Raw genomic sequence first — 26,581 nt, forward strand, 5'->3', positions numbered from 1 at the left:
TGAAGTATCTTTTTTTTTCTCATTCATCAATTCAACCTGTCTTTATAAATTCTTCATATAAAAGATGATCTGGGTCCAAAATCCAGTCAGGGAGGAATGTGAGTGAGAGCCGTGGCTTGCAACCCGGGCATATATGCAGTTTGTGGTTAATCTTGGCAGTTTAACTTCTCTCATAATTTCCTGCCATTCAATAGTAAATAACTCCCTGAGAGAATTACTTGTGGCTAGGAATGTTCTTATCAGAGCATCTTTGTTTAGTTGGTACTTAGGGCAGGGCAAGGAGGCATTTGATTTACTGAGACAGAAATCCATCTGTTAGGTACAAACTTACTTGTGTGGGTTGATGCTTTCTTAGAATATCAAGACTTGTTTGTACATGACAGTTTTAGGAGGAAGTGCTTCCGTGTGTCTCCAAAAGGTTTGCTGTAGCCCTTTACAAAAGCTGGGTTCTTGGTGGGTAGTGTGTAGAGGCTAAGAACATGGCCTCCGGACTATCTGGGTTCCCTCCTTCCGCTCTGTAGCTTGTCTGGGGCAAGTAGTTTATTCTTTGTCTCAGTTTCCTCCTTTATACAAGGATAGCAAGAGTATTTTCATCAGGATTGTTGTAAGGATTAAACAGGTTTTGCATATAAACAGGTACACAGGTCCTGGCACATTGTAAGCATAAATAAATGCTACTTTAGCACAAAACTCTGTAGGAAATGTATACAAAGTTCTGTGCTACCGAAGGGGTGATGGTTTGAGATTAACTGGAAATTTTACCTTGGAGTTTGTCGTAGACCTACCTACATTACTTGTACTCAGATAACCCCCACCCACCCAAAAGGAGTAAACAGGTCTGTCTTCCCACTTGAAGGGAACCAAGGGTATTGTAGCGGTCTGGAATGACCTTTGTTACTCAGTTCTTTGAGGTCTAATATTCCTTTTTTACCTTTTAAAACAACACATGTTGCTTAATACTATTAAGTATTAAATAGCAAGGCGTAAAGCTTTATGATTTCAAATTCTCCCAAGTCAGGGGTGGGGAGCAGAGGGAGGGGCGGAGGGAGAAGCAGGCTCCCCATTGAGCAAGGAGCAGGATGGATGTGGGGCTCCATCCCAGCCAGGACATGCAGGGATCATGACCTGAGCCAAAGGGAGACACTTACCTGATTGAGCTAGCATAAGACTGTTTCTTTTTACCCCTGCAGCCCCCAATCAGGACAAGCTGTGTTTTGACTGGGGTTAGGGAACCTACCTTTTTCTTTGATATCTAAACCATAGGTTTCATCTCTTCCTAGGAATTTGGATCAGATTTGTCAGATCTTGAGCCAGGCTATATCACCACTATGAGCCCCTTTTTCCCAGTGGTATCTTCTCAGCTGGGGCTGTCTGCTGGGTAGTTTTATTAAGTTGTTCCATCATAATGGGGTTATATGATTTTTAAAAGCAGATTAGACATATACTCTGATTAATTCTAACAAAGTTTGGTATCAATTTTCTAAAATTAATTTTTAGGATTACCAGTTGTATATGTATTTAGTATAAAAGACTCCTATAAGTCTTCTAATAAAAAGTAGCATTGCCTTATCCCACTGCCCCTCATCCTGGTTACCCTGTTCCAAAGGCACTGCTTTCAACTTGTTTAACAGTTTCTTATGGTTATTTTCATATTTCTAGAAAAAAATTTCTACAAAATATGGCTAAATTTTGAATTTTCCACCTGATTTACACACTTCTATGGAGGATGAAGATATGACTCTTTTATACTACCCCTTTTCTCATCCTTTTAATATTACGATTTTTGGTTAAATCATTTCAAAGTCAGTATAGACTAGTGCTAAGAATGAGGACTTTGGGCTTGAATTGCAACCTTTCCACCCACTAGATTTGTGTGATTTTTAGCAAGTTTTTATACCTCAATGTCTCAATTTTCTCAGGAGGAACCTTCCTCATGGAATTGCTGTGGATTTTAATGACTTAATATATGTGAAGCATGTAGAGTGTCCAGCACCTGGTGAGTTTTAAGTAAATTCCGGCTGCCATCATCATCAGTATCATTATGATCTGTGGCCACCTAATATATCCCTCTGCATTTAAAGGACAGGGCTGGTGTGGCAGTTCCAGGTCAGCTGTAAATCTCTCTTGGGGGCTCTGCCTTGGGAGCCTATATCATGGATGATCAGAGAATTTGGTCCTCTTGAGGACAGACCGCCACTAAACATTGCGGCCCAGAAGGGACTGACTGGGCACGTTCCATTCCTCCCACCGAAGGCACCAAGCAGATAGTCCTCTTCCCTAGGAATAGATGCCGAGAGGGTGGAGACAGGCCTTGCCTCTGCTGGGAAGTCCCTGAATGGAAACAAAAGGCAAGGGAACGAGGAAGGTTCCTTGTGGCAAGTCTCTACTGGTGTATTATTAGAACAGATGTTTTGTCCTGTGGGTGCGTATTTGTGATTTCCACAACATAAGTGCTTACTCACTGTATTGCTTTTTGAAATTCGCAACATCCAAACATGCAAGTTTGAAGTACGCTCTCAGGAAAATATATGAACATGTTAAACTTTTTTGTTCCTTTTTACCAATTTTGTCCATGAGATGACCTCTGGGTGACTATCTAAAAACCAACAACAATGGGTAGTAGTTTGAGGCTTACATGTAACCCCCCCTAACGATAATTTGTTCAAAATCTCAAGTTGAGGGCACCTGGGTGGCTCACTTGGTTGAGCATCTGCCTTCAGCTCAGGTCATGATCCCAGCATCCTGGAATGGAGTCCGATGGTGGGGAGTCTGCTTTTCCTTCTCTCTCTCTTCCCCCCATCTCCCTTTCTCTCAAATAAATAAATAAAATCTTTAAAAAACCAATCTAGATATTGAGAAAAGTATCCCACGTGTGGAAAATTTTGAAAGAGAAATTTAGTATGAAGCAACTACTGCTTTAATATAAAGCAATTATTTCAGTTATTCCTGAGGAAAAATTGTGGAAGAAGAAACTTGCCTTACATTCAGGCACATTGAGTAGTTGGTGGCATTTCCCCTTTCCCTACTCCCCAAACCCATTCATTTCCCCCGTTCTTAGACTCTGCCTCTGCCTCCCCTTCACTTTGTCTCCTGGCCAGGTCTCTTAAGAATCAACCTGATTGCTACTCCCTTCATTTTTTTTTTTAAATTTAAAATTTTATTTTTTATAACTAATCAGTCTAAGTTCTGTTGATTCCACCAGTCACATCTCCAATCTCCAGCCTGTCCCTTTGAATTCTCTGCTACTTCTGAGTTAGCACCATTGTCATCTGCCACTTGTGGCAGCCTGCAGCTGCCTCTCCCAGTCTCCCCCATGAGTATCCGCTCTCTAAAGCATTCACAGAGTGAAGTTTCTACATCTGATTGTGTAATTCCCAGGTTAAAACTTTTTTAAAAAAGATTTTATGTATTTATTTGAGAGAAAGAGAGAGAAGCAGACTCCCTGCAGAGCAGAGAACCCGACGAGGGGCTTGATCCCAGGACCCTAAGATCTGGACCCGAACCGAAGGTAGATGCTTAACTGAGCCACCCACGCGCCCTCCAGGTTAAAGCTTAATGATGAGTTCTTAACGTCTAACATATGAAGTCTGTATTTCTTAGAACAACAGATACAGCCATACTGTGATTCTAGGTGTACGTTTAGGCAACCACGGTATTACATCTATTAATATAGATGTTAATTTTCTACGTGCTGTTCTCTCTACATGGAATATTCCTGCCTCTTTTCCTCCATCCTTGCCTGACTAAGGCCTGTTCATCCTTTAAGATAGTTTGGGTGTTACCCTGAGGAAAGTGTGTCTGACAGCTCCTTCCCTCCTGGGGTGGGTACCCCTTCTAAGTGGTCCCAATACGTGGTTCATACCTTGGTCAGCTATCATGCTCTGTCCTTTTCTGTCTGTCTCTCCTGATTATGAGCTTCTTGAGATTAGGGACTTGAGATCCCCAGTGCCCAGAGAAGTCTGTGACTCAATACATGAGTATTTATTGCATGAATAAAGCTGTATATCCCCTCTCCATTCATATCTGTCCATTTAATTTTATTATATATCAATTATACCTCAATAATGCTGATTAAGAAATGAACCTATATGGAAGATTTCAACAACAACAAAAAGATGTCATAAAAAACAAACACATAAAACATGAGAGAGAACACTGAAGGCCAGTTGGATAAGCTTGGTTCTAACCTATGCTTCATAAAAGCATTTTTATAGGTCTTAATCACCCTGTTGAAGGGTTACTAACTTGTTCTAGCTTTAAAATGTTCCCTAGCTTAGGTACAATGACAAGAGCTTACAAGAGCAGTATGTTTGTTTCCAAGGGGTGAAGGAATGGGTGGAGCAGAGCTTTAGACCAGACAGTATGGAGTGTGAATCTAGAGACTTCCACTCAAATAGCTGAGCACCCTTAGGCACATCACTTTATCTCTGAGGTTTGGCTATTTCAGGCACTGTAATATTGGGATATTGTCTATATTTGGGGGTTGCTTCAAAAATGGAATCAAGTAGTGTATATAAAGTGCCCCACGTATTGTCTGCTACGTGGTAGGTGCTCACTAAATGTTAGTTTTCCTTTCTCCCTACAAAGACAAGATGCTTGTCCTGAGTATATTTTTAGTGTTCCCACTGACAGTTATTAGATATGATTTTAATTCTTGGTATGGCCACCATCTGTGTAATTCTTGCAATTAAGAAAAGAGATAAAAGTTCACCATGGTGGAGAAGAGGTACACGGAAGTGAGTATAGAGAAAAATGGGTGTTTGAAGGGGATCTAAATAGAAAAGCATTTTTCTTGAAGGCCTAGAATTTAAATTACGTCATTGTGTCTTATAAGAAAATGATGTTCAGGGAAAGAACAGTTGTTTGTTTTCTTTTTGTTTTGGAGAATATTTTTCAATCTCTTCTACAAGAATGTAGTAAAAAATTTACCTCTTAGTCAAGCTGTCCACTGTAGGCCATTAATCCTGTCATTACTGCAAAGTTTACAATACTATAGTAATAATAGGATTATATGTGTATTAATTTTTGCTACCTCATTCCACAAAGGATTTGAGGTGGTTTTCAGAGGCATGGAATACTACACAAATAAAAATGGTAAGATAGGAGCAGAAAATAAGAACTCAGGAGCCATTAAAAATATATGGTATGTGGTTAAGACCAGGGAAACGAATTAGGGGTGGTGGAAGGGGAGGAGGGCGGGGGGTGGGGGTGAATGGGTGACGGGCACTGAGGGGGGCACTTGATGGGATGAGCACTGGTTGTTATTCTGTATGTTGGTAAATTGAACACCAATAAAAAATAAATTTATTTAAAAAAAAAAAAAGACCAGGGAAAATAGTACCTAAATAATTCGTAAACCATTAAGGGCCTGTATTGTTATAATATAATAACAAAAATGACTTTAGGCTTCCCGGCAACCAGAATGAGAAGGGAGACATGATGGAGGTGGTTAAAGAGGAGAAAATTTACTTATTACTCAAGCAAGTGAAGTGTTTTCCTAACCCTTAGCCTCTTGTAGGAAGCACTGAGGAATGAATGAAAGGTTGGCATTACCCTTGTGGTAGATGTAATAATAGATTTCATCAGGTGGATTTTCTAGGTGTCTTGATGACACCTGAGGCTATGACATCAAGAGACAACTCTGAAAGCAGTGCTCTCAGTGGCCCGTGAGATCTGAGTTCACAGGTTCCAGGTCTGGCGTAATCTTAGGGTAATGTGGAGAGTCCACTGCACAGTTTCCCCATCTTTAAATGTCATTGCTTTCAACAGGGCTTGTGATAAGCGCTGCCCAGGAGTTCAGCACTTGTGCTGTGGGTATTTTAAATTACACTGGATTAATCTCCTTTAGAGACCAAACCAGCAGACTGCCAGGTTGGCATCCTCTCATGAGAAGCCTCAGCCGACTCACAGTTAGCTGTATGACCAGCACACTGCCTTTTGGATGTGGGCTGGAGGATATTGTCTTCTGCTCTGAACAATGGCAAGGTTAGAAAATGTTCGTTGCTCTTAGTGTGAGTTTCAGTAAATTGGAGTGAGGAGCTTTGGATTTGAGGCTGGAATTGTGAATCTAAGGAGTGAAAAAAAAAATTTCCACAAACTCAGAACCATCTGTATACTACTTTGAATTTCTGAGAGCTGTGAATTAAAGATAACCCTGGAGACCCAGCAGTTGATATGAATATGATGTGTTGTGAATATTTTAACCTTGGACTTTGTTACTTTTCATATTTTTGAAGTAGTATGTAATACACGATTCCAGAAATCTATCTCTGTAGTTGTTAGAGCCATGTTAGTTCACTCCCCCTCCTCCCAAGCGAGGTGAATGGTTGCAGGTTAGCGTCAGTGTTGATATCCTCCCCACTCTTGAGTCCCAAGCTTTGAGCCATTGTCTGCAGCCATGAGCAGCCTTGTCCATTATACCTCAATGGTCTGTACAGGTGTTATTATTTTCTATATATGCCAAAACCTGGAAATATTGGGATAAACATTCAGATGAACTTAGTGTTTCTTTAAAGTCCTTTATTTACAGAATCTTGATATTACCAAACAGAAGAAATATGGTTATTTGGAGAAGTAATTTCCTCTTAAAGCATAAGTTCATTTCTCCTTTGACTTGTATAACTTTCTGTGGTGAAAAATAGGAGATTCTGAGATTTTTCACTGTGAGAGTGGAAGGTTATGGACAAGCAATGGAGAAGGCTAGAATGATTTATATGATAATGGATTAGGGTTGTAGAAATCTATGTGAATTTGTTTAGTTTAATGTAGATCTGGATGGTTATGTATAGGAGGTGTTTCTAGAAATGTGTATGTACATGTATTGATGCATTACCTAGCTCTCTGAACTGAGAGGGCCTAGAAGCAATGATGCTTGTATAGCAACAAGCACACTAAGCAGCCAGGTCTTGGTTTCTAATATCATTCTCTGATAAAAGGAACCAGGGCTCTTTACAGAAGTGGTTGATTCTAGGACTGGTGCAGAAAATATACTCCACAGTATTTGGGGTATGTCAAAGGATCACAGGAGCCAACTGAAAGAGTTCCCAATGGCCAACAAAATAAATAAGGTATTATTGGATTATAAGAGTATAAAATAGATACCCATTAGTCTGTACCGATATAAATAAATCATTGAACATATAAGTAAATGTGAGAGAATAGACAAATCTCCTTGCAGAAGAATCTCAAATAATTTATGTAGGTGGATACTTTGCCTTCAGAGAGGTACAGTGTAATTCTCTACTCCTTAAGTGTAGGTTGTACTTCGTGACTTCCAAGAAAGCAGTATGAAAAAGGCGAAAGGTAAACTTCACAGTGGAGAGACCTGACAAACACTATCATCCAGGTGATCAAGGTTAATATCAAAAGTAATAAGTCATGTTGTGATACTATGTATTCCTGATATGATGTGATGAAATGAAAGACCACTTCTGTGATCTTCTTCCCAAACGCTCATTAACTGCAATCTAACCATGAGAAAAATATCAGACAAATCCCAATTGAGAGACAGTCTACAAAATACTTGATCAGTACTCCTTGATACTGTCAAGGACTTCAAAAACAAAAGTCAGGCAAACTCACAGCTAGGAGGAGTCTGAGGAGACATGATGCCTAAATATAATGTGGCAACCCAGAACAGAAAAAGGACATTAGGTGAAAACTAATGAAATATAAATAAAGTATGGGCTTTGTATAGACTGAATAACGTATCAGTATTGGCTCATTAATTGTGACAAATCTACCATACTAATAAAAGATGATAACAGTAGGGGAGACTGGATGTGGAGTATATATGGGCCTTCTCTGTATTGTTTTCACAATTTTAAAAATAAATCTAACACTATTCTAAAAAATAGTGAAAGGGAATAAAGGGGAAAGGAGAAAAACGAGTGGGAAATATCAGAAAGGGAGACAGAACATGAGAGACTCCTAACTCTGGGAAACGAACTAGGGGTGGTGGAAGGGGAGGTGGGTGGGGGATGGGGGTGACTGGGTGGCAGGCACTGAGGAGGGCACTGGATGGGATGAGCACTGGGTGTTATTCTATATGTTGGCAAATTGAACACCAATAAAAAATAAATTTATAAAAAATAAATAAAAAAGTAAAGAAGTCAAGGGCGCCTGCTTAGCTCAGTCGCTTGAGCATCTGACTCTTGGTCATGATCTCAGGGTTCTGCTTCCTTCCTTCTTCCTCTCCCTCTGCCCTTCCCCCCCCACTCATGCTTGCTCACTTGCTGTCTCTATATAAAATAATCTTTAAAAAATAAAAAGTAGAGAAATCTCAAGTTTTTATCTTACTGTTGAGATAAGACTTGGGTATTTTTAATTTGAGAATAGAGTGTCCAAGAGTTGTAGATACAAGTTAGCTAAGAAGTCAGTATCAGTGAAACCATAGAGTATAACCTCAAACTACAACCTGTAATTTTAGGGCAGATCTAAGCCACAGCAAGTGTTAGAACTATGCTCCTAACTGCCAGCACCTGTGAACTTACAGAGGGGAAAAAAAGTCTCATTTGTAAGCACCATGAAATGGCTATACAGAAATGATGCCTCCATCACTTCTGGATAATAGCTCTTTTATTGTTATTTGGTGTTTTTCAATTCAGTGTTTTAAATATTTATTTTAAATATATATTTGATGTTTTAAAAGAACTATTAATACAATGTGAAAAGAAGCTTTAATTCCAGAGCAGTGGAATATATGGGATTGAAGATTTCAATTTTACCAGAGTAGTCGGTTATTTTTACAATGAGCTTTATAAACGAAAGAGTTTGAAGTTGTTTTCCTCATGTTAGCCCCTTTAAAAAAAAAAACACTTATTTGAGAAGGGGAGTTCGGGTGCGCACATGAGTGGGAGGGGCAGATGGAGAGGGAGAGAGAACCTTCAGCAGACTCCACATTGAGTCAGCCTGTCACCGGCCTCGATATCATGACCTGAGCCGAAACCAAGAGTTGGATGCTCAACCAGCTGCACCACCCAGGCAACCCCGTTTGTTAGCCCCTTTTTATAAAGTTATTCTATCTCCTCCAGTATTCTAGAGGAGTACTTGTGAGGAACCTTTTGAGGATCTGAAAACTAACTTTATGTATTTTTTTATTCAATATTTCAAAAAAAAAAGTAGAGGGTAATACAAGAAATACATGTTCTATATAACTACTACTCGATTGTAGTCACCTCTTTATCCCTTCATTTATGATCCTCATCTGTGCTTTCCCAGAAGTAATCACTGTGCTGTGATGTTTTACACGTTTATTCTCATCATGTTTTGTACTATTACTACATGCGTGTGAATCTGTATCCCAGTGGATATTAATACCAGCATTTCTTTATTCTAATGCTAATGGATATTTAGGTTGTTTTTACTATTACAAACAACTTTTCAGTGGACATTCTTATTCATGTCTTCTGGTGCACATGTATAAAATTTCTCTGGAGTACATGACTGGGAGTGGAATTGCTAGAATGTGGAATATGCATATCCTTGGCTTTCCTAGATGCTGCTAAATTGCTATTCACCGTGGCTATTTCAATTAATGTCGGAGTGCATAGGAATTCCCACTTTCCCATAGCCTCATTAAAACTTGGTATAGTCATTCTTATTATTTGTTGCCAAATTATATTCTGTTATTTTTCTTTTAATTTGCATTTTTCTGATTAATGAGCATTTTTGTAAATGTCAACTGGCTGTTGGGTTTTCTTTTCTGTATATTTCCTGTGAACTCTTTTGCCTATTTTTCTATTGAGTTGTCTTTTTCCCTACTGATTTGTAGCCCGTCTTTGTAAATGCAAGATGATAATAATTTACTACATATGTATATGGCCTGCAGTGACCCCCATTCTGCAGTCACCCCTATGACTTGTCTCCTTTTGCTTTAGTTCTAGTGCCTCTTTTTGCATAGGAATTGTAAATTTTATCTGTATTTTTCTTTGTGCTTATGTCTGGAAATACTTTTCTACCATGAGTTCAAGATAATCTTTGGGGTGAGGAGGACGCCTGGGCAGCTCAGTTCATTGGGAGCCTGCCTTAGGCTCAGGTCATGATCCTGGAGTCTTCGGGGTTGGACTTCCTGCTCTGCCCTTCCCCCCACTTATTCTCTCATGCTCTCTCTTGCTCACTCTCTCAAATAAGTAAATAAAATATTATAAAAAAGATACTCTTTTTTTCTTTTCTTTTTTTTTAAGGTTTGTAATTTTCATATTTAGATTGTAATCTGAAATAAAAAGTTTTCTCCATGTATTGAATTTTTTATTTCAGGGACTATTTTTTCATATCCAGGAGTTCTAATTAATACTCTTTTTTTAAAATGCACTTGCCTGTGTTTTATTTTTGCTTGTTTCATGGTTTTTTAAAGTGAAAATATCTTTTATTTCTTTGAAAGTTCTAAACATTCATTTTGGAGTGGTAGTCACATGGTCTACAGAATTAATTTCATCTGGAGTGACTATATTGCTAATTGGTGGTTTGTGGGCTGTCTTTGTTAGCATGGGACTTGGCTTCAATTTTTTGGAATTTGAGTTTACAGAATCATTCTGAGTAGGAGGTATAATGTTTTGTTTGATTCCCTCTTTCCTCACCCTCCCTCCGTCATGGGTCTTCTATCTCGCTCCCTGAACTCCCAGTTTAGACAACGTCTTTTAAACTTCTTGTTCCACAGTAACACTAAAAATCTCACAGACCAGCCAGAGAGTCAGTGGTGACCTTGTTTCAGGCCTAGTCATGAGGCTGAGGCTGTATCCTCCTTCCCCTAGAGGTTTGTAGGATTCTAAATCTTTAATCTGAACAGAAATCACTAAATTCCCATCCAGCTCACACTTGCCTCCAGTCTCCTTTTCGCAAGGTGTGGGGCATTCCAGCTCTGGCCTTAGTGAGCTTGGCTTATTTCTGTGTTAAAGGGAGTACTTTTAGTCCTTTTAACAATGGCCAATGCCTGCTTCCAGACCTGGATTCCAGAAGGCAGACCCAACTTAGTCCATTCCTTTTTGCAGGTAGTCTGTAGCCCATAACTAGGTCTTTTTTGTATCATTAAATGTGTGTATGTGTGTGTGTTTTCTAATTGTATCATTACTTTGTGTTTGGAACAGAGGATGATGCATGGAACTATGAATTCACTGTGCCATCTTGACTGAGGTCTGGATTTTGTCTTACTTTAACTAGATTGTGAGCTTCTCCAGGAAAGGATAACTTTTTATCAACAACTTCAAACATGGTGCCTGGCTGTGGGTGCCTGGTGGGTGTTTTTTTATGAAGGGCTCTAGGGCATGTCTTCTTACTCGTGTTTCCAACCTGGATGTTTGAATCCCACCAAAGTTGTATACTTGGCAAGTTGCCTAGGATCCCTAATCTCATTTTACCCGTCTTTAAAATGAAGATAATACCTCACAGGATTGCCTGAGGAGCTAATGACAATTCTTGTAGGTCCTTTCCATGGATTAGCAGACATTCCAGAAATGTTCTCTTTTCCATCTGTCCTCACCCCTCCCATTGGTGATTAACACTTTTCCTGGCAGAGCAAACAATTCTCTGCATTTGTTGTTGGATATAGTATGCTATAAATGTCAGGCTAAAATGGTTTATAGCATCCTCAGACTTTTATAGTTCAATGATTTTTTTTGGCCTTATTTCTGTTACTGAGACAGATGTGCTAAATTACAACTGTGATTGTGGATTGTCTAGTTCTGTTAGTTTTGTTTTATGTGTTTGTTTTTTATGACATCTTTTTGTTGTTGTTGAAATCTTCCATATAGGTTCATTTCTTAATCAGCATTATTGAGGTATAATTGATATGTAATAAACTGCATGTTTAAAGGATGTAATTTGATGTATTTTGTCATGTGTATGCACCAGTGAAACCACTACTAAAGTCAAGCTAATGAACATAACCATCACCCTGAAAGGTTTTTTTTGTGGCTCTTGGTATAATCCCTCTTCCAGCTCCTTCCCTCCTCCAGGTAAACACTGATATGCTTCCTCTCACTATATATTAATTTGTATTTTTTAGAATTTTGTATAAATGGAAGCATACTTTATGTACTCTTTGGATCTTCTTTCTCTAAGTGTGATTATTTTGGTGTTCATCCATGTTGTCTTTATCAGGAGTTCACTCCTGTTTACATTGCTGGGTCGTATTCCATTATATGAATACACCTTAATTTGTTTATATAGACACTTCTTTGTGGACATTAGATTTCTTCTAGTTTTTGACTATTAGAAATGAGCTATAAATGCTGTATACAAGTTTTTGTATGGATATATACTTGGTTCTCTTAGGTATATACCTAGGAGCAGAATGGCTGGGTCATATGGTAGGGGATAGTTTAACTTCAAAATTACTGGGGCACCTGGGTGCCTTAGTCGGTTAAAGCATCTGCCTTTGGCTCAGGTCATGATCCCAGGGTCCTGAGATTGAGCCCAGTGTCGGGCTCCCTGCTCAGTGGAGAGCCTGTTGCTTCTCCCTCTGCCCCTCCCCCCATTAGTTCTCTCAAATAAATAAATAAATAAATAATCCTAAACTGATTTCCAAAGTGGTTGAACAATTTAATATTCCCAGTAGCAGCATGTGACAGTTTCAGTAGTTGGTTTCAGTTGCTTTATGTCCTCCTCAGCACTTGTATGATTAGTCCTTTTCATTTTAGCCATTCTAATAGGTATGTGTGGTTTTTCATTGTTTTTTAAATTTACATTTCCCTTTTCATCCTCTTAACAGTGTCTTTCAAAGAAAAGTTCTTAGTTTTAATGAGGTTTATTTTATGGATTGTTTTAAATATTGTATTTAAGAAATCTTTGCCTAACCCAAGGTCACAAAGATTTCTTCCAATGTTTTCTTCTATAACTTTGATAGTTTTCAGTTTCACATTTAAATTTTACCTATTTTGAGGTAATTTTTACATATGGTGTGAAATAAAGATCAAATTTTATTGCTTCCTGTATTTCTGAAGCTTTGTTATTGAGTGTAAATTTATCATTGTTATATCTTCCTGATGCATTGACACTTTTATCATTATAAAATATTCCTCTTTGTTTCTAATAATACTTTTTTAAAAAATATTTTATTTATTTATTCATGAGAGACAGAGAGAGAGAGAGGCAGAGACACAGGCAGAGGGAGAAGCAGGCTCCATACAGGAAGCCTGACATGGGACTCAATTCCAGATCTCTAGGATCACGCCCTGGGCTGAAGGCGGCGCTAAACTGCTGGGCCACCTTGGCTGCCCTTATAATACTTCTTAGTCTGTTTTGTCTAGGGTTCATAGGGTTATTTACATGGCATATTTTTTCCTGTTTTTATTTTCTATTTATTTGTGTATTTGTATTTAAAAGCATCTCTTTAAAGAGGATATAATTCCTGTTTTTTTTTTTTTAAAGATTTTTATTTATCTATTCATGAGAGACACACACACACATGGAGAGGCAGAGACACAGGCAGAGAGAGAGAAGCAGGCTCCATGCAGGGAGCCCAACGTGGGACTCGATCCCAGGACTCCAGGACCACTCCCTGGGCTGAAGGCAGGCGCTAAACCGCTGGGCCGCCCAGGCGTCCCTATAATTCTTGTTTTTAAATCTAGTCAGATAATTTTTGCCATTTGACTAGAGTTTTTTAAATCTACTTTTATTTAATGTAATTACTGATATGGTCATATTTAGGTCTGACATTTTGCTGTTTGTTTTTTACTTGTTTCTGTTTTTTGTTATTCTATTCCTTCTCTTTTGCTTTCTTTGCATTAATCAAATAATTTTAGTAATCAATTTTAACTTCTCTGTTGGCTGTTTGGCTATATCTCTTTGCATTATTTTTTAATGCTTTCTCTGGGTAATATGCATCTTTAAGTTACCCAAATGCATTTTAAATTAATACAGAATTGCTTCCAGTGAAATATAGGAAGCTCACAACAATATATAACATTTATCTCCATTTTTAGTGCTATAATCATATATACAGTGTTATAATTTGCCTTAATAATCACATAAGTTTCTATAATGAAATTATGTGGAAAAAGCATATGTATGGGTATGTCACTTTCCTTTGCACCCAAGTTTGCCAGCTGGTATCATTTCCCTTCAGCCTAAACACTTTCTTTAATATTTCTTGTAGTGTAAGGCCCCCCAATGACAAATTCTGTTTTTATTATCAAAAAATGTTATTTTGCCTTCATTTTTGAAGGATAGTTTAGCTGTATATAAAATCCATGGTTGACAGTTTTTTGTCTTCAGCACATTGAATATGACAGTTCCAGTGTCTTCTGTCCTCCGTTATTTTTTAGGAGTGGCCAACTGATAATGGTATCGTTTCCCCTTGGATATAATAGTTCATTTTTTTCTTTTGCTGCTTTCGAAATTTTCTTTTTATCTTTGGCATTGTGAAGTTTATGATTAGGATTGATTTGCTTAAGAGGTTCTTTGAGCTTCTTAGATCTGTAAGTTAATGTTTTTCACAAAATTTGTGATTTGGGAGGTCCCTTAATTATTCATATATATTGTCCCTCCTTTTTCTTTTTCCCTTCTAGGACTTCAGTTGTACATGTGTTGGGCCTTTTGATTTTTGTCTCACAGATCTCTAAGATTTTGTTCATTTTTATTATTATTTTTCTCTCTCTTCTTGATATTGGGTATTTCCTGTCTTCAGATTTATATGTTTTTTATTTTTTGTTGTTAGTATGCTAGTGAGCCTATAATGCATTCTTTAGTTATGGTGCCTTTCAACTCTTCAACTCTGGAGCTTCCTTTTTTTTTTTTTTTTTTTGTAGTTTCCATTTTACTGTTGAGATTTCCTATCTGCATGCTAAATAAGACAATAGGTATTCAATTATTTGAAAATGCTATCCTTTAATACTTCTAACATATTTATAATAAAAATTCTGGAATCTTTGCTAAATGCAACATCTAGCCCATTCAAGGTCAATTAATATTACTTATTTCTTTGTCTAATAACCTTAGGTTGAAACATGGATATTGTAGATAATATTTTGAAGCAATTCTGATTCTATTGTGTTCTTCCAAGAATTACTGAGTTTTTGTTCCTGGTAGGCAGTCAGCTTGCCTGGATTCAAACTGTAAACTCTGTCACTTTGTGCTATGCAGCAGCTGGTAATTTTTGCTCATTTCTTACAGCTTTCAGCTGCTACTTTCTTTAGTCTGGCCTCTAACTGGTCTATCCAGTACCTGTATAGTTTGATGATTCTCAAAAAAGCCCACAGACTTACAATTTTTCTTTCAGTTTCAGCTTTTCAAGGGTGAACTCTCCTTCACCTTCAGTGTTAGACATTTTCCAGTGTGATAAATACTTTTTTTCAACACATGTTATAATTATTCTCTTTAGGGTGTTTTGCTTGACCACTGTACTCTGATACTATTAACAGAAGTGGATAGTACATAAATTTTTAAGGGCCTATTTTTTAAAAAAGTATTTATTTATTTATTCATGAGAGACACAGAGAGGCAGAGGGAGAAGCAGGCTCCATGCAAGAAGCCTGATGCAGGACTCAATCTTGGGACTCCAGGACCACTCCCTGAGCCAAAGGCAGATACACTTAACAACTGATCCACCCAGGGATCTCTAAGGATCTATTTATTTTAGAAACCACCCACCTGTGCGTGGGGTCAGAGGCAGAGAGAGAGTTTGGAGCCGACTCCTCACTGAGCACAGAGTATGACAGAGGGTTTGATCTTACAACCCTAAGATCATGACCTGAGCCAAAATCAATAGTCAGATGCTCAACCGACTGAGCCACCTAAGTGCCCCAAATGCAAATAATTTAAAAGCCACTCCTTAGTGGAACTATAACTACCAAATAAAATTTAGGGTGGCAATGAAATGGGCAAGTATAGTCTACTTATTATTAAATTTTTATGTAGTTGCCAGACAGCTCAAGGCTCCAAGAGTTGTTGGAACTTTGTTAAATAGTATTTTACATTTTATTTTATTTTTAAAAAAGATTTATTTATTTATTCATGAGAGAGGAAAGAGAGAGAGAGAGGCAGAGACATAGGCAGAGGGAGAAGCAGGCTCCCTGCAAGGAGCCTGACATGGTACTCGATCCCAGGATCCCAGGATCATGCCCTGAGCCGAAGGCCGATGCTCAACTGCTTAACTACCCAGGCATCCCAATATTTTACATTTTAATCTCAGTTTTGTATGGTTTCTTTTTTTTTTTTTTAAAGATTTATGTATTCATGAGAGAGACACAGAGAGGCAGAGACATAGGTAGAGGGAGAAGCAGTTTCCCTGTGGGGAGCCCGATGTGGGACTCAATCCCATGACCCTGAGATCCTGACCTCAGTCAAAGGCAGACTGAGCCACTGAGGCGTCCCCGTATAGTATGGTTTCATTTTATTTGAAAGTATTAGACCAATGTTGAGATATTACAGAGCAAAGCTATCTTGAAAGAAGCCAAGATAAGTGGAAATGGGGGTTGGAGCTACCGAAAAAGGGCGAAATGATATCAACCTTTAACCACAGTAGTTCTTCTCTTTAAATATTTTCAATTGTAAACACTTTGCCCTTGCAATCATTTACATCTACATAATTATAACACCTTTATTTAACTTAATGTGCAAGAAATTCTTCTTTTTTTATTTTTAAAGATTTTATTTATTTGAGAGGGCATGAGCATGAGAGAGAGGAGGGGCAGAGGGAGAGGTGAAGCAAGGGGGTTTGATCCCAGGACCATGAGATCATGATCTGAGCTAAGGACAGATGCTTAGCGAATCGAGCCACCCAGGTACCCCTGCAGGAAAATCTTATGTATTAAACCTAACCACTTCCTTTGAGTAATTTGCATTCTCCTTTAGCCATATACCAAGAGCTAAGATTCATTCTCGGTAAGGGGTAAGAAACAAAGGATCTGAATGGGAAAATTGGAAAGCTTCCTGGTATTTTTTTTTTTCAAGATTTTATTTATTCATGATAGACACAGAGAGAGAGACAGAGACAGAGACACAGGCAAAGGGAGAAGCAGGCTCCATGCTGGGAGCCTGATGTGGGACTCGATCCCAGGTCTCCAGGATCACACCTCCAGCTGAAGGTGGCGTTAAATTGCTGGGCCACTGGGGCTACCTGCTTCCTGGTTTTTTTTTTTTTAATATATTTTTAAATTTTTGTTTATTTATGATAGTCACAGAGAGAGAAAGAGAGGCAGAGACACAGGCAGAGGGAGAAGCAGGCTCCATGCACCGGGAGCCCGACGTGGGAATCGATCCTGGGTCTCCAGGATTGCGCCCTGGGCCAAAGGCAGGCGCCAAACCGCTGCGCCACCCAGGGATCCCTCTTCCTGGTATTTTTTAAAAAGATTCCCCACATGGCCTTTCTCTGATGTCCCTATAATATCACACACACATAAAATTAAGAGTATGCAAACACTTTCTAAAGACATTTTTATACATTTTTTGACATCTCTCTCTCTTTTTTTTAAGGATTTTATTTATTTATTCATGAGAGAGAGAGAGAGAGAGAGAGAGGCAGAGACACAGGCAGAGGGAGAAGCAGGCTCCATGCAGGGAGCCCCACACGGGACTCGATCCCGGGACTCCAGGACCGCGCCCTGGGCCAAAGGCAGGCGCTAAACTGCTGAGCCACCCAGGGATCTCCCAGACATCTATATCTCTTAAGGCATTTATCACATTCTATGTAGTGTTCTTATTGGATCTTTTTTTTTTTTTTGCATATGTGTTGCTAGGCTGAAGTTATTGGAAGGTAGAGAAGTCTCTTAGTTGTTTTATATTCTCAACAGCCTGGGATAGTGCCTAGAATTTGTAATAGGCACTTTTAATAGGAAGGGAGAGAATATTGCTATTCCATAATTTATTTATTATTTTTTTTAGATTTTTAAAATTTATTTATTCATGAGAGACACACACACACACACACACACACACACACACAGAGGCAGAGACTCAGGCAGAGGGAGAAGCAGGCTCCATGCAGGGAGCCCAATGCGAGACTTGATCCCGGGACTTCAGGATCATGCCCTGGGCCAAAGGCAGGTGCTAAACTGCTGAGTCACCCAGGGATCCTGCTAATCCATGATTTAAATAGCACTTCTTCTATTGAAAAAGATTTGTTTTCTCAACAATATTAGGAAACCCTGTGTGGGTGTTTGGTTTAATTACATCAAGGGACTAGGGCTAGTTTGCATGTTTTAAATAAAAATTTTACCATACTGGGTATAGTAACTATGTATTTCAGTTTCTCAATTGTTAAATGAACTTAATAAGAGTACCTATTGGGACATCTTGGTGGCTCAGCGATTGAGCGTCTGCCTTCTAGCTCGGTGTGATCCTGGAGTCCCGGGATAGAGTCCTGCATCGGGCTCCCTGCATGGAGCCTGCTTCTCCCTCTGCCTATGTCTCTGCCCCACCCCACCCCTCTCTTTCTGTCTGTCTCTGTCTCTCATGAATAAATAAATAAAATCTTAAAAAAAAAAAAAAAAAAGAGTACCTACCTACAGAGTTTTGGGGATTAAATAATATAATCATCTCTGAGTATATAAATGATCTCAAAATATTACTGAGTTTTTTTCTTTTTTTTTTTTTTTACTGATTTTTAGTAATAATACAATCAGACTTGGCAGGGGTGAAGGGCAGTAGCAGTCTTTTATTTTTATGTTGTGTGTCATAACCCATAAGACTTTGCATTCTCTGGGTTGCCATGTTAAAACTTTATAAAAGCTAGAAATTTTATGAGTTAACAATGGCAACTAATTATTCATTCAAGAATTAATTTCTCCTTGAAATTTTTTTTTATGATTTTATTTATTTATTCATGAGAGACACACAGAGAGAGAGAGTCAGAGACACAGGTGGAGGGAGAAGCAGGCTCCTTGCAGGGAGGCTGATGTGGGACTGGATCCTGGACCCCAGGATCATGCCCTGAACCACTGAGCCACCCAGGCGTCCCTCTCCTTGAATTTGATCAAAAGATCAACCTAACTTCATCTGTTGCTGATTATTATTGTAACAGAATGGGCTGTTGGGATTTTAGCCAAGGCACTAAGGTGTGAAATTCAAAAGTGATGTATTTCATGTTCAAGAACCAGTTAAAGGCTCTAAAACCCATAAGAAGGACACTTATGGGTCAAGGAAGAACATTTTGTGAGGATTCTTTCAGAATTATGCTATGGCCTCTTCTTACGACATGGGAGAAGTAGGAGTGCATACTCTCACACTTGATATCTAGTGAGATGAACTTTAGAGGGACCATTCAGAGATTTAAAGAGTTCTTTTCGGTTAGGGGGCAGAGAGGAGTGGGGTCTGAATCCCCTGAGAAATCCAACAAGGAGAGGAGTATAGCTGGCTAACCACTCCCGTAGGCAAAGCTATCCAAGAGTTGGTTGTGTTGGAATTTGTCTACACTCCCACATTTGTCAGGACAAAGCAATCTGAATGTTTCCTATACGTCAGAGGCAGGCCTAGTGGAGGAGAGGGGGGCAGTCTGGAGCTGTTTTGATTAAGGACAATGAAGCTCCAACAGTTGGTCTTTTAAGTGACAGCAAGACCGTCAGGAGGAAAATGAATTATCGTTGACAGTGGAGCTACAGTCACAAGATCTCTGAGGTGAGACTGAAGAATCCACAAAAGTGCATCTGAGAAAAAAAGTCTGCTTCAGACACGATCAGACATCTTTTGGCGGGACCACTTAAGTTGGAATCTCTTAGCCTGCCTTGTCCCAGCTTCGCTCTTTCCCATGCCTATTTTAGAGAGTATGGCAGCTGGGGAGCGGGGGAAGAGGTCGTAAAAAAGAAACAAAGCCGGGGTTGGGAAAAAAAGATTTGATGACCATGTGAAGATTGGTCTGTTACTAAAAGTGACCATAGGCCTTCCTGCTTTTAGTGTTGGCTGGAAGAATTATATGGGCCTGCTGAAGTGGTCACCCAGCTGCAAGGGAACATTTTTCCCCTGCATGAATTTTACGAGGATAGTTGAGACAAAAATATAGTTGTATTTGATTATATCCTGCAGTTAGTGCTTGTTCAATGGGCATAAAAATTTAAACTTTTTCATATTTGGTAGAGCAGATCAAAATTTAAACAGTAATACATAAAGACTTGTTTTTTTAAGGCATAAAATCTTGTTTTATTCTTAAAAGTACTTTGACTTATGCGAACATTACATGCACTATATATAAATGTACGCTCTTGGATTTCTTAACGTGATATTCTATTTCATGTTGGTGTTTCACTTTGTTATAAAGTGCCTTTATCAAAAAATAGATATTATTCTTCTATTTTGGGGGATCCCTGGGTGGCTCAGCGGTTTGGCACCTGCCTTTGGCCCAGGGCGGGATCCTGGAGTCCCGGGATTGAGTCCCACGTCGGGCTCCTGGCATGGGGCCTGCTTCTCCCTCTGCCTGTGTCTCTGCCTCTCTCTCTCTCTCTGTCTATCATGAATAAATAAATAAAAAATAAATAAAAATCTATTTTGCCTAGATTATTTATTTCATAAAGAAATATGACAGGTGACTAAACTTTTTAAATGAAAATAAATTATTATAAATTCATGATGTTTTTTATATAAGATAATAGACTAAAATTTTACTTTTCCCTGCTTCTCCTTAAGTAGACCCATCCTGAACAGCTCTGCACATCTGGGACTGGAGTTGTATTACTAATCTGGCCAATCTCCTCTTTGTACTCTCCACTTCTTAATCCCCCACCACCAACACCTTAGTCAAGATTGCATTGTTTGAGATAATGGAAACAACCCAAATGTTTATCTGTAGGTGAATGGATAGAGAATGTGTGTGTGGGTAGGTGTGTTTGTACACACACACACACATATACACACACCTATACAAATACAACATAAACACATGCATTCCTAAATTATCTCATTTTTTAAATGACTTCCTTTCTGTAGACTAGAAGTTGCTTAAAACCATAGGTAACAGCTTAGCATTAATAGTGTTTGGGTCATAAGAGAATGATTTGATTAATAATACAAGCTTTTCAAGAATTCAGTTAAACACAAATAATTGGGGATGCCGGGGTGGCTCAGGGGTTGAGCATCTGCCTTTGGCTCCAGGCATGATCCCAGGGTGCTGGGATCAAGTCCCCCATTGGGCTCCCCGCAGGGAGCCTGCTTCTCCCTCTGCCTAAGTCTCTGCCTCTCTCTCTCTGTCTCTCTCATGAATAAATAAAATCTTTAAAACACAGACACACACACACACACACACACACACACACAAATAATTGCTGTGCTAATTATAATTAATATCGGCCAGTCCTTTGAGCTGTGATTCAGGTATGTTTCTATTTTATTCCAACTTCCTCCCATCCCAAAAAGTAATAGCTTTTTTTGCACTGCTATTGTTCTAAATATGTATTATGTCCTATGGGATAAGTACAAATGCAGTTTGCCATGTCATAATGTTCCTTTTGTGCCTCTTTTACAGCATGGGTAAGTTCTCTGTCCATGGGGATGATTTTCTTTTGCTGCCCAATAGCCAGTGTCTTCACAGACATGTTTGGATGTCGGAAGACAGCTGTTGTGGGTGCTGCTGTTGGATTCATTGGACTCATGTCCAGTTCTTTTGTAAGGTAAGGACTTGATTGTTCCTGCTGCTTTTCAAGAACTGTTAGTTACTATAAAGTTGTGCTTTCAGAAACTTTACTGTTTACAAGGAAAAATCTTCCTTTCCATTGCAAAAGCTTTTAAGCAGTGTGACTTACTTACCACAGTGTTAGCCGTAGTCCAAGCTTCATAATTTGAATGCTTTTACTTGTAGCTCTCTCATATTTTTTAATTAAATTTCATTTTTTGACCCACTGATCAAGAGCTACCAAGCTTTCAGAGGAGTGGGGAGAAATGTAGTGTAAGTTCAGGTGTTGAACCCACCTTCCTGTGATCCCAGTCCTGATTTCTTAGGAAAGCCTTCTCTGGCAACTCCAGGTCACATCAGTATTCCTTCTTGGAATTCTCTTTATACACATGATTGGTATTTACTGATTTGCACTGCACTTCTTCAGTTGTCAAACTTCAACGATTTGAACCAGCTGTTACTGCGGTGAGAATTTAGAAGTAAAAGAAGCTCAGTAGCAGTGAAATGCCATTGTTTGTGCTTATGTGCTTTACTCTGTAGGAGAAATATGAAGCTAACATCACCTGGCATTCATTCATTCATTCAGACAATGGTCTGGAATCTCTCACTCTTTTTTTAAGATTTTATTTATTTATTCATGAAATACACACACACACACACACACATGCACACACAGAGAGAGGCAAAGACATAGGCAGAGGGAGAAAGCATATTTATTTATTTTAAAAATATTTTAAAAATATTTTTAAATTTTTAAAAAATATTTTATTTATTTATTCATAAGAGACAGAGAGAGAGAGGCAGAGACACAGGCACAGGGAGAAGCAGGCTCCATGCAGGGAGCCCAACATGGGACTCAGTCCTGGGACTCCAAGATCAGACCCTGGGCTGAAGGCTGCGCTAAACCGCTGAGCCACCCGGGCTGCCCAGTACTATTTTTAATGTATGCTTTGAAAATGGCAGAGAAATATATAATAGATCTAGATTTTTTCCCTTTAAAATTGTTAAATAAAAATAAATTAACACCTTAAGAAGTAAGTTGCAGTTATCTGGAAAACTACTTATGTACAACAACTGAGGCTGAATGAATAAAGTATTATTTATATTTTGTTCTATATTATTTGAGGTAGATGTCTTGTTTCACTAAGCAGATTATGAGCAGGGCATTTTCACAGTTTTAATATTTTTTCCCATTAAGTACCTGGAACATAGCTGCTCAATATATGTTATGGAATAGAGTGGAGATTCAGTTAAGGGTGATCAGAGTGAGGTAAAATTAATTTGGGAAAGCCTAGAAGTGACTCTTGAGCCTCATTTGGAGATTGTGCGAACTGTGGATTACTAGAGGGGGAAGGACATGTTAGAGAATTGCCAGCATGCCTTGATTTTATCAGATTCTAGAGTTCCTTATGATTACTTTAGCATATTGCTAAACTAGTATTATTGTTCAAAATTTAATTATTAACCAACTTTATCTGTGTTAGTTTCTAATAAATAATTTGCCTTTACCTACTGATCTATAGCCTTTTGAATGGATTTTTCAAAAGAAAAAAACCAGTTTTATTCCTTACCTTGTTTCAAAGAACGTAATAATATCCTTTATATTCATAAAAGATGTGTAATGATATTATTTTGGGTTAAACTATAAAATTATTAATCCTTTATTATTCTTTAGGGGTATACATGGCCTTAAAACTTACAAGGTGGGATCACAAATAACACACTTCACTTAGTCTTTCTGCAATCAGAATATGATTTCTTGTTATCTTGTGCAACACTGAGAGCCACGCAATACAGGGCGAAGGTTGGTCTACAGCCCTTAGGCCAGCAAAAATGAGATACAGCTGCTCTTCTGTGCAAATGTTTCTGATATAACCTTGGGGAGAAAACATCAAATGCAGCTTTTCCTTTGAATAGATTGCTTAGTAAGTGCCTGGGAAATCTCAATAAAATGAGTTTTCATAGTAAAATGATGATTTTTCAAAACTCTTATTGAGACCAGGCTTTTCGGTTGTTAGTGTAATCACTGTCAATTTTACTGAGGCCCTTCCTGGCACTGTGCTTTCTGAGTTGTGGAGAGCACAGCAGTTCTTCCCAAGTGCTGCTTGGTTCACCTGAAATGCGTAGAAAGAGGAAGAGGAACAAGATCATAGTTGGCCTTAGTGGTCATTTTTCACATACTCAAGGCGTCTTATTATCCATTCCGATTGAATTAAAATATTTTTAGTGTTGTATTCTTGATTTATTAAGTCTGTCACCTCTTTTTGGTGAGTATTTGCATAGACGGCGTCAGTGAACTAAAATCCACTTTTACTATGAGGTTGCTATTCTGCTAAGCACTTGATAAAAATAATGAAAGCTACTTTCCGTCTTTTTCATCTTTCCACAGCTCCATCGAGCCTCTGTACCTGACCTATGGCATCATATTTGCCTGTGGCTGCTCCTTTGCATACCAGCCTTCGCTGGTCATTTTGGGACATTATTTCAAGAAGCGCCTTGGACTGGTGAATGGCATTGTCACCGCCGGCAGCAGCATCTTCACAATTTTGCTGCCTTTCCTTTTAAGGTTCCTGACTGACAATGTGAGCTTCTTCTACACACTGAGGGTCCTCTGCATCTTCATGTTTGTTCTGTTTCTGGCTAGCTTTACTTACCGACCTCTTGCTCCAAATGCCAAAGATAAAGAGAGTGGAACAAAAGGAAGCAACAGATTCTCCCTCTTTTCCAGGAGGAAGTTTAGTCCTCCAAAAAAAGTTTTCAATTTTGCCATCTTCAAGGTGACAGCTTATGCAGTTTGGGCAGTTGGAATACCACTTGCACTTTTTGGATATTTTGTGCCTTATGTTCACTTGGTGAGTATGCTCCTTTGGCTTTGCTAGTAACAGATATTGTTATTTCATATAAGAAAAGTTCTTAGAAGAGCAAGATAGATCACGTTGAAGTTGGCCTTAGACATCATCCTGGTTGTAATTCAGGGACTCTTGAAATTCAAGTTCCCTTAAACAAGGGCAACACAACCATCAGATCATTAAATAAGAGGGTATGTTTCATGGTGTGCTTTGGTATTTTAAAAATTGCCAAACCTAAATAAACACTTAAAAAAAAAAAAGGCTAGAATACTAGAACAAATATCATCAATACAAAAACTTAATAGCTCACGTATCTTTCAAATAGCTTACAAATCATAATCAGGGACAGAGACAGTGCAGTGATTTTTGTCAACATCAATAAACTCTTTTTTGACAAAAGGGTACAGAAATTCGGTAAATTGTAAAAAGCCAGTGACCTTGACACAAAGAAGCACTACATATAATTGTGGGATACTTCTGGGAAAATGGGAATCCTTTTCAGAGGATTATTTAAGAAATGTTAGCAAGTTCTAAATGAGGGGAGAATAGGAATTTCACAGGAAATTAAGAATTCAAGTGCTCAAGCAATTTATATTGTTTACTTCTATTTCAAAGGCAAATTTAAGCCTCTTGATACTGAAACAAAAATTAGCAGTATCTGAATATTTGCACCTGGCAGGATTTCTTCAAAAGTTCTTCCTTTTTTCTTACTGTTGGGGCTAAAAATGTATTTACAGTTCAACATACTTGGTAGATCATAAACAAAAATGATGCTAGGACATACTTTTGTATGTATTCTATGTGTATGACCTTGGATCTTTTCTAGCTTTTAGTCTACTTTTGGACATTCATACAATTTTTCTTTAAAGTTTTGGTGGAAGTTGGTAAGAACTCAAGGAATTTGGGGCTCAAAGAATCAGCTAGTAAACTATGTGATCAACTTTTTGTGGGTTCCAATGCTTGATTTGGAAAGGAATTAAGTCAAGGAAACAGAAAGAAATGGTAAGCAGTCCTGGACCTAAGAATAATTTTGATTTCTCAATTCCTCTTATTCTCGTTTTGCTACAAGTGTTAATGAAGCAACTGAGATGACCAATGGGAGACAGGGAGAAGGACTAGTTTTTAGTACTCTTGAGTCAACTTGGTATTTTGCAGAGACCGAGCTACTAGGTAAAATAACCTAGTATGTGACCCCTGTCAGATATGTAGTATATGGCTACGTCTTGACCTGATAGTCCATTTTTACACTTTTAGGAAGGCGTGTCGAAACCATCTGAAGCTGTTTTTTGTTGGAATATAGATGCATTGTGGAAGGATCTACTTTACCAACTACCCCTTCCATTGCTTCTATGGTTAAAACATTTGTGATGTCCTTCTCAAAGATGAGTAGACTTTTAAAAAATGTTTTCATTGGTGCTACTAAGTGAGCACACGCAGAGAAATCAGTATCTGTTTTGTTAATACTAGACATTTCCCGAAGGATAAGTGGTGGGTGACTTTCTAGTTATTTCTGGTAATATAATTTGTAAAATAATTTGACATATATTATTTCATCACACACACACACACACACACACACACACAAAACCTGTGAAGTAGGCATAATAAACAATATTAGCCCACATTGTAGAGGCTGGAAAACAGATCCATCATTAGCAGGGATGTTAAGTGAAATGAGTATGCCTTAAGGAAATTTAATAACTATGTTACTGATCTTCTTAAATCAAATTTCATGATGAATGATGAGTTAGACAGGATTATAAATATTAATGTCATCAGGAAGCTGTAAATCAGATAGCACACAGAACATTAAAGTCTGTTAATTCTGATAACAAACCACGTCTTTTTTTCTGCTTTCCCTCCTTCTAGGCATGTTTTCTTACAAAACGTATTGATATTTCTCGTTTGTGATTTTTTTTTTTTTCCTTTGTTAAACTGTTACAGCACTAAAAGCCATATTGGAGAGGAAACACCACACAGTTAAATGCCTTGTGGGCTATTTAGGTCTCATGTTAGATGTGTGCACTGAGTTTGTCACTGTGTTGTAAATTAAGGTTTGGATTGTAGATACTTGCTTAACCCAGTCTTCCCCTTAGAGGAGGAAAAGATGCCTCACATCTTTCCAAACGTAAATAGATGATATCCAACTCATGTTAAACCCTTTACTGGGTGTCGGAAGGATACACGTGTGACGTTTAAG

At 38.4% G+C, this 26,581-nt stretch overlaps 1 protein-coding gene across 2 annotated transcripts in view; it reads left to right on the forward strand.

The window, feature by feature from the left end:
* Positions 1–26,581, forward strand: part of SLC16A10 (solute carrier family 16 member 10) — a 111,309-nt gene that overhangs the window by 43,464 nt on the left and 41,264 nt on the right. For both annotated transcript variants that reach the window (XM_038554959.1, XM_038554960.1), the window contains exons 2-3: positions 21,386–21,530; positions 23,922–24,384. In XM_038554959.1, the coding sequence (XP_038410887.1) occupies positions 21,386–21,530; positions 23,922–24,384 (608 nt within the window). The remainder of the gene's footprint in view (positions 1–21,385; positions 21,531–23,921; positions 24,385–26,581) is intronic.

Source organism: Canis lupus, chromosome 12 (genome assembly GCF_011100685.1).
Source record: "Canis lupus familiaris isolate Mischka breed German Shepherd chromosome 12, alternate assembly UU_Cfam_GSD_1.0, whole genome shotgun sequence".
NCBI classification, from domain to species: domain Eukaryota; kingdom Metazoa; phylum Chordata; class Mammalia; order Carnivora; family Canidae; genus Canis; species Canis lupus.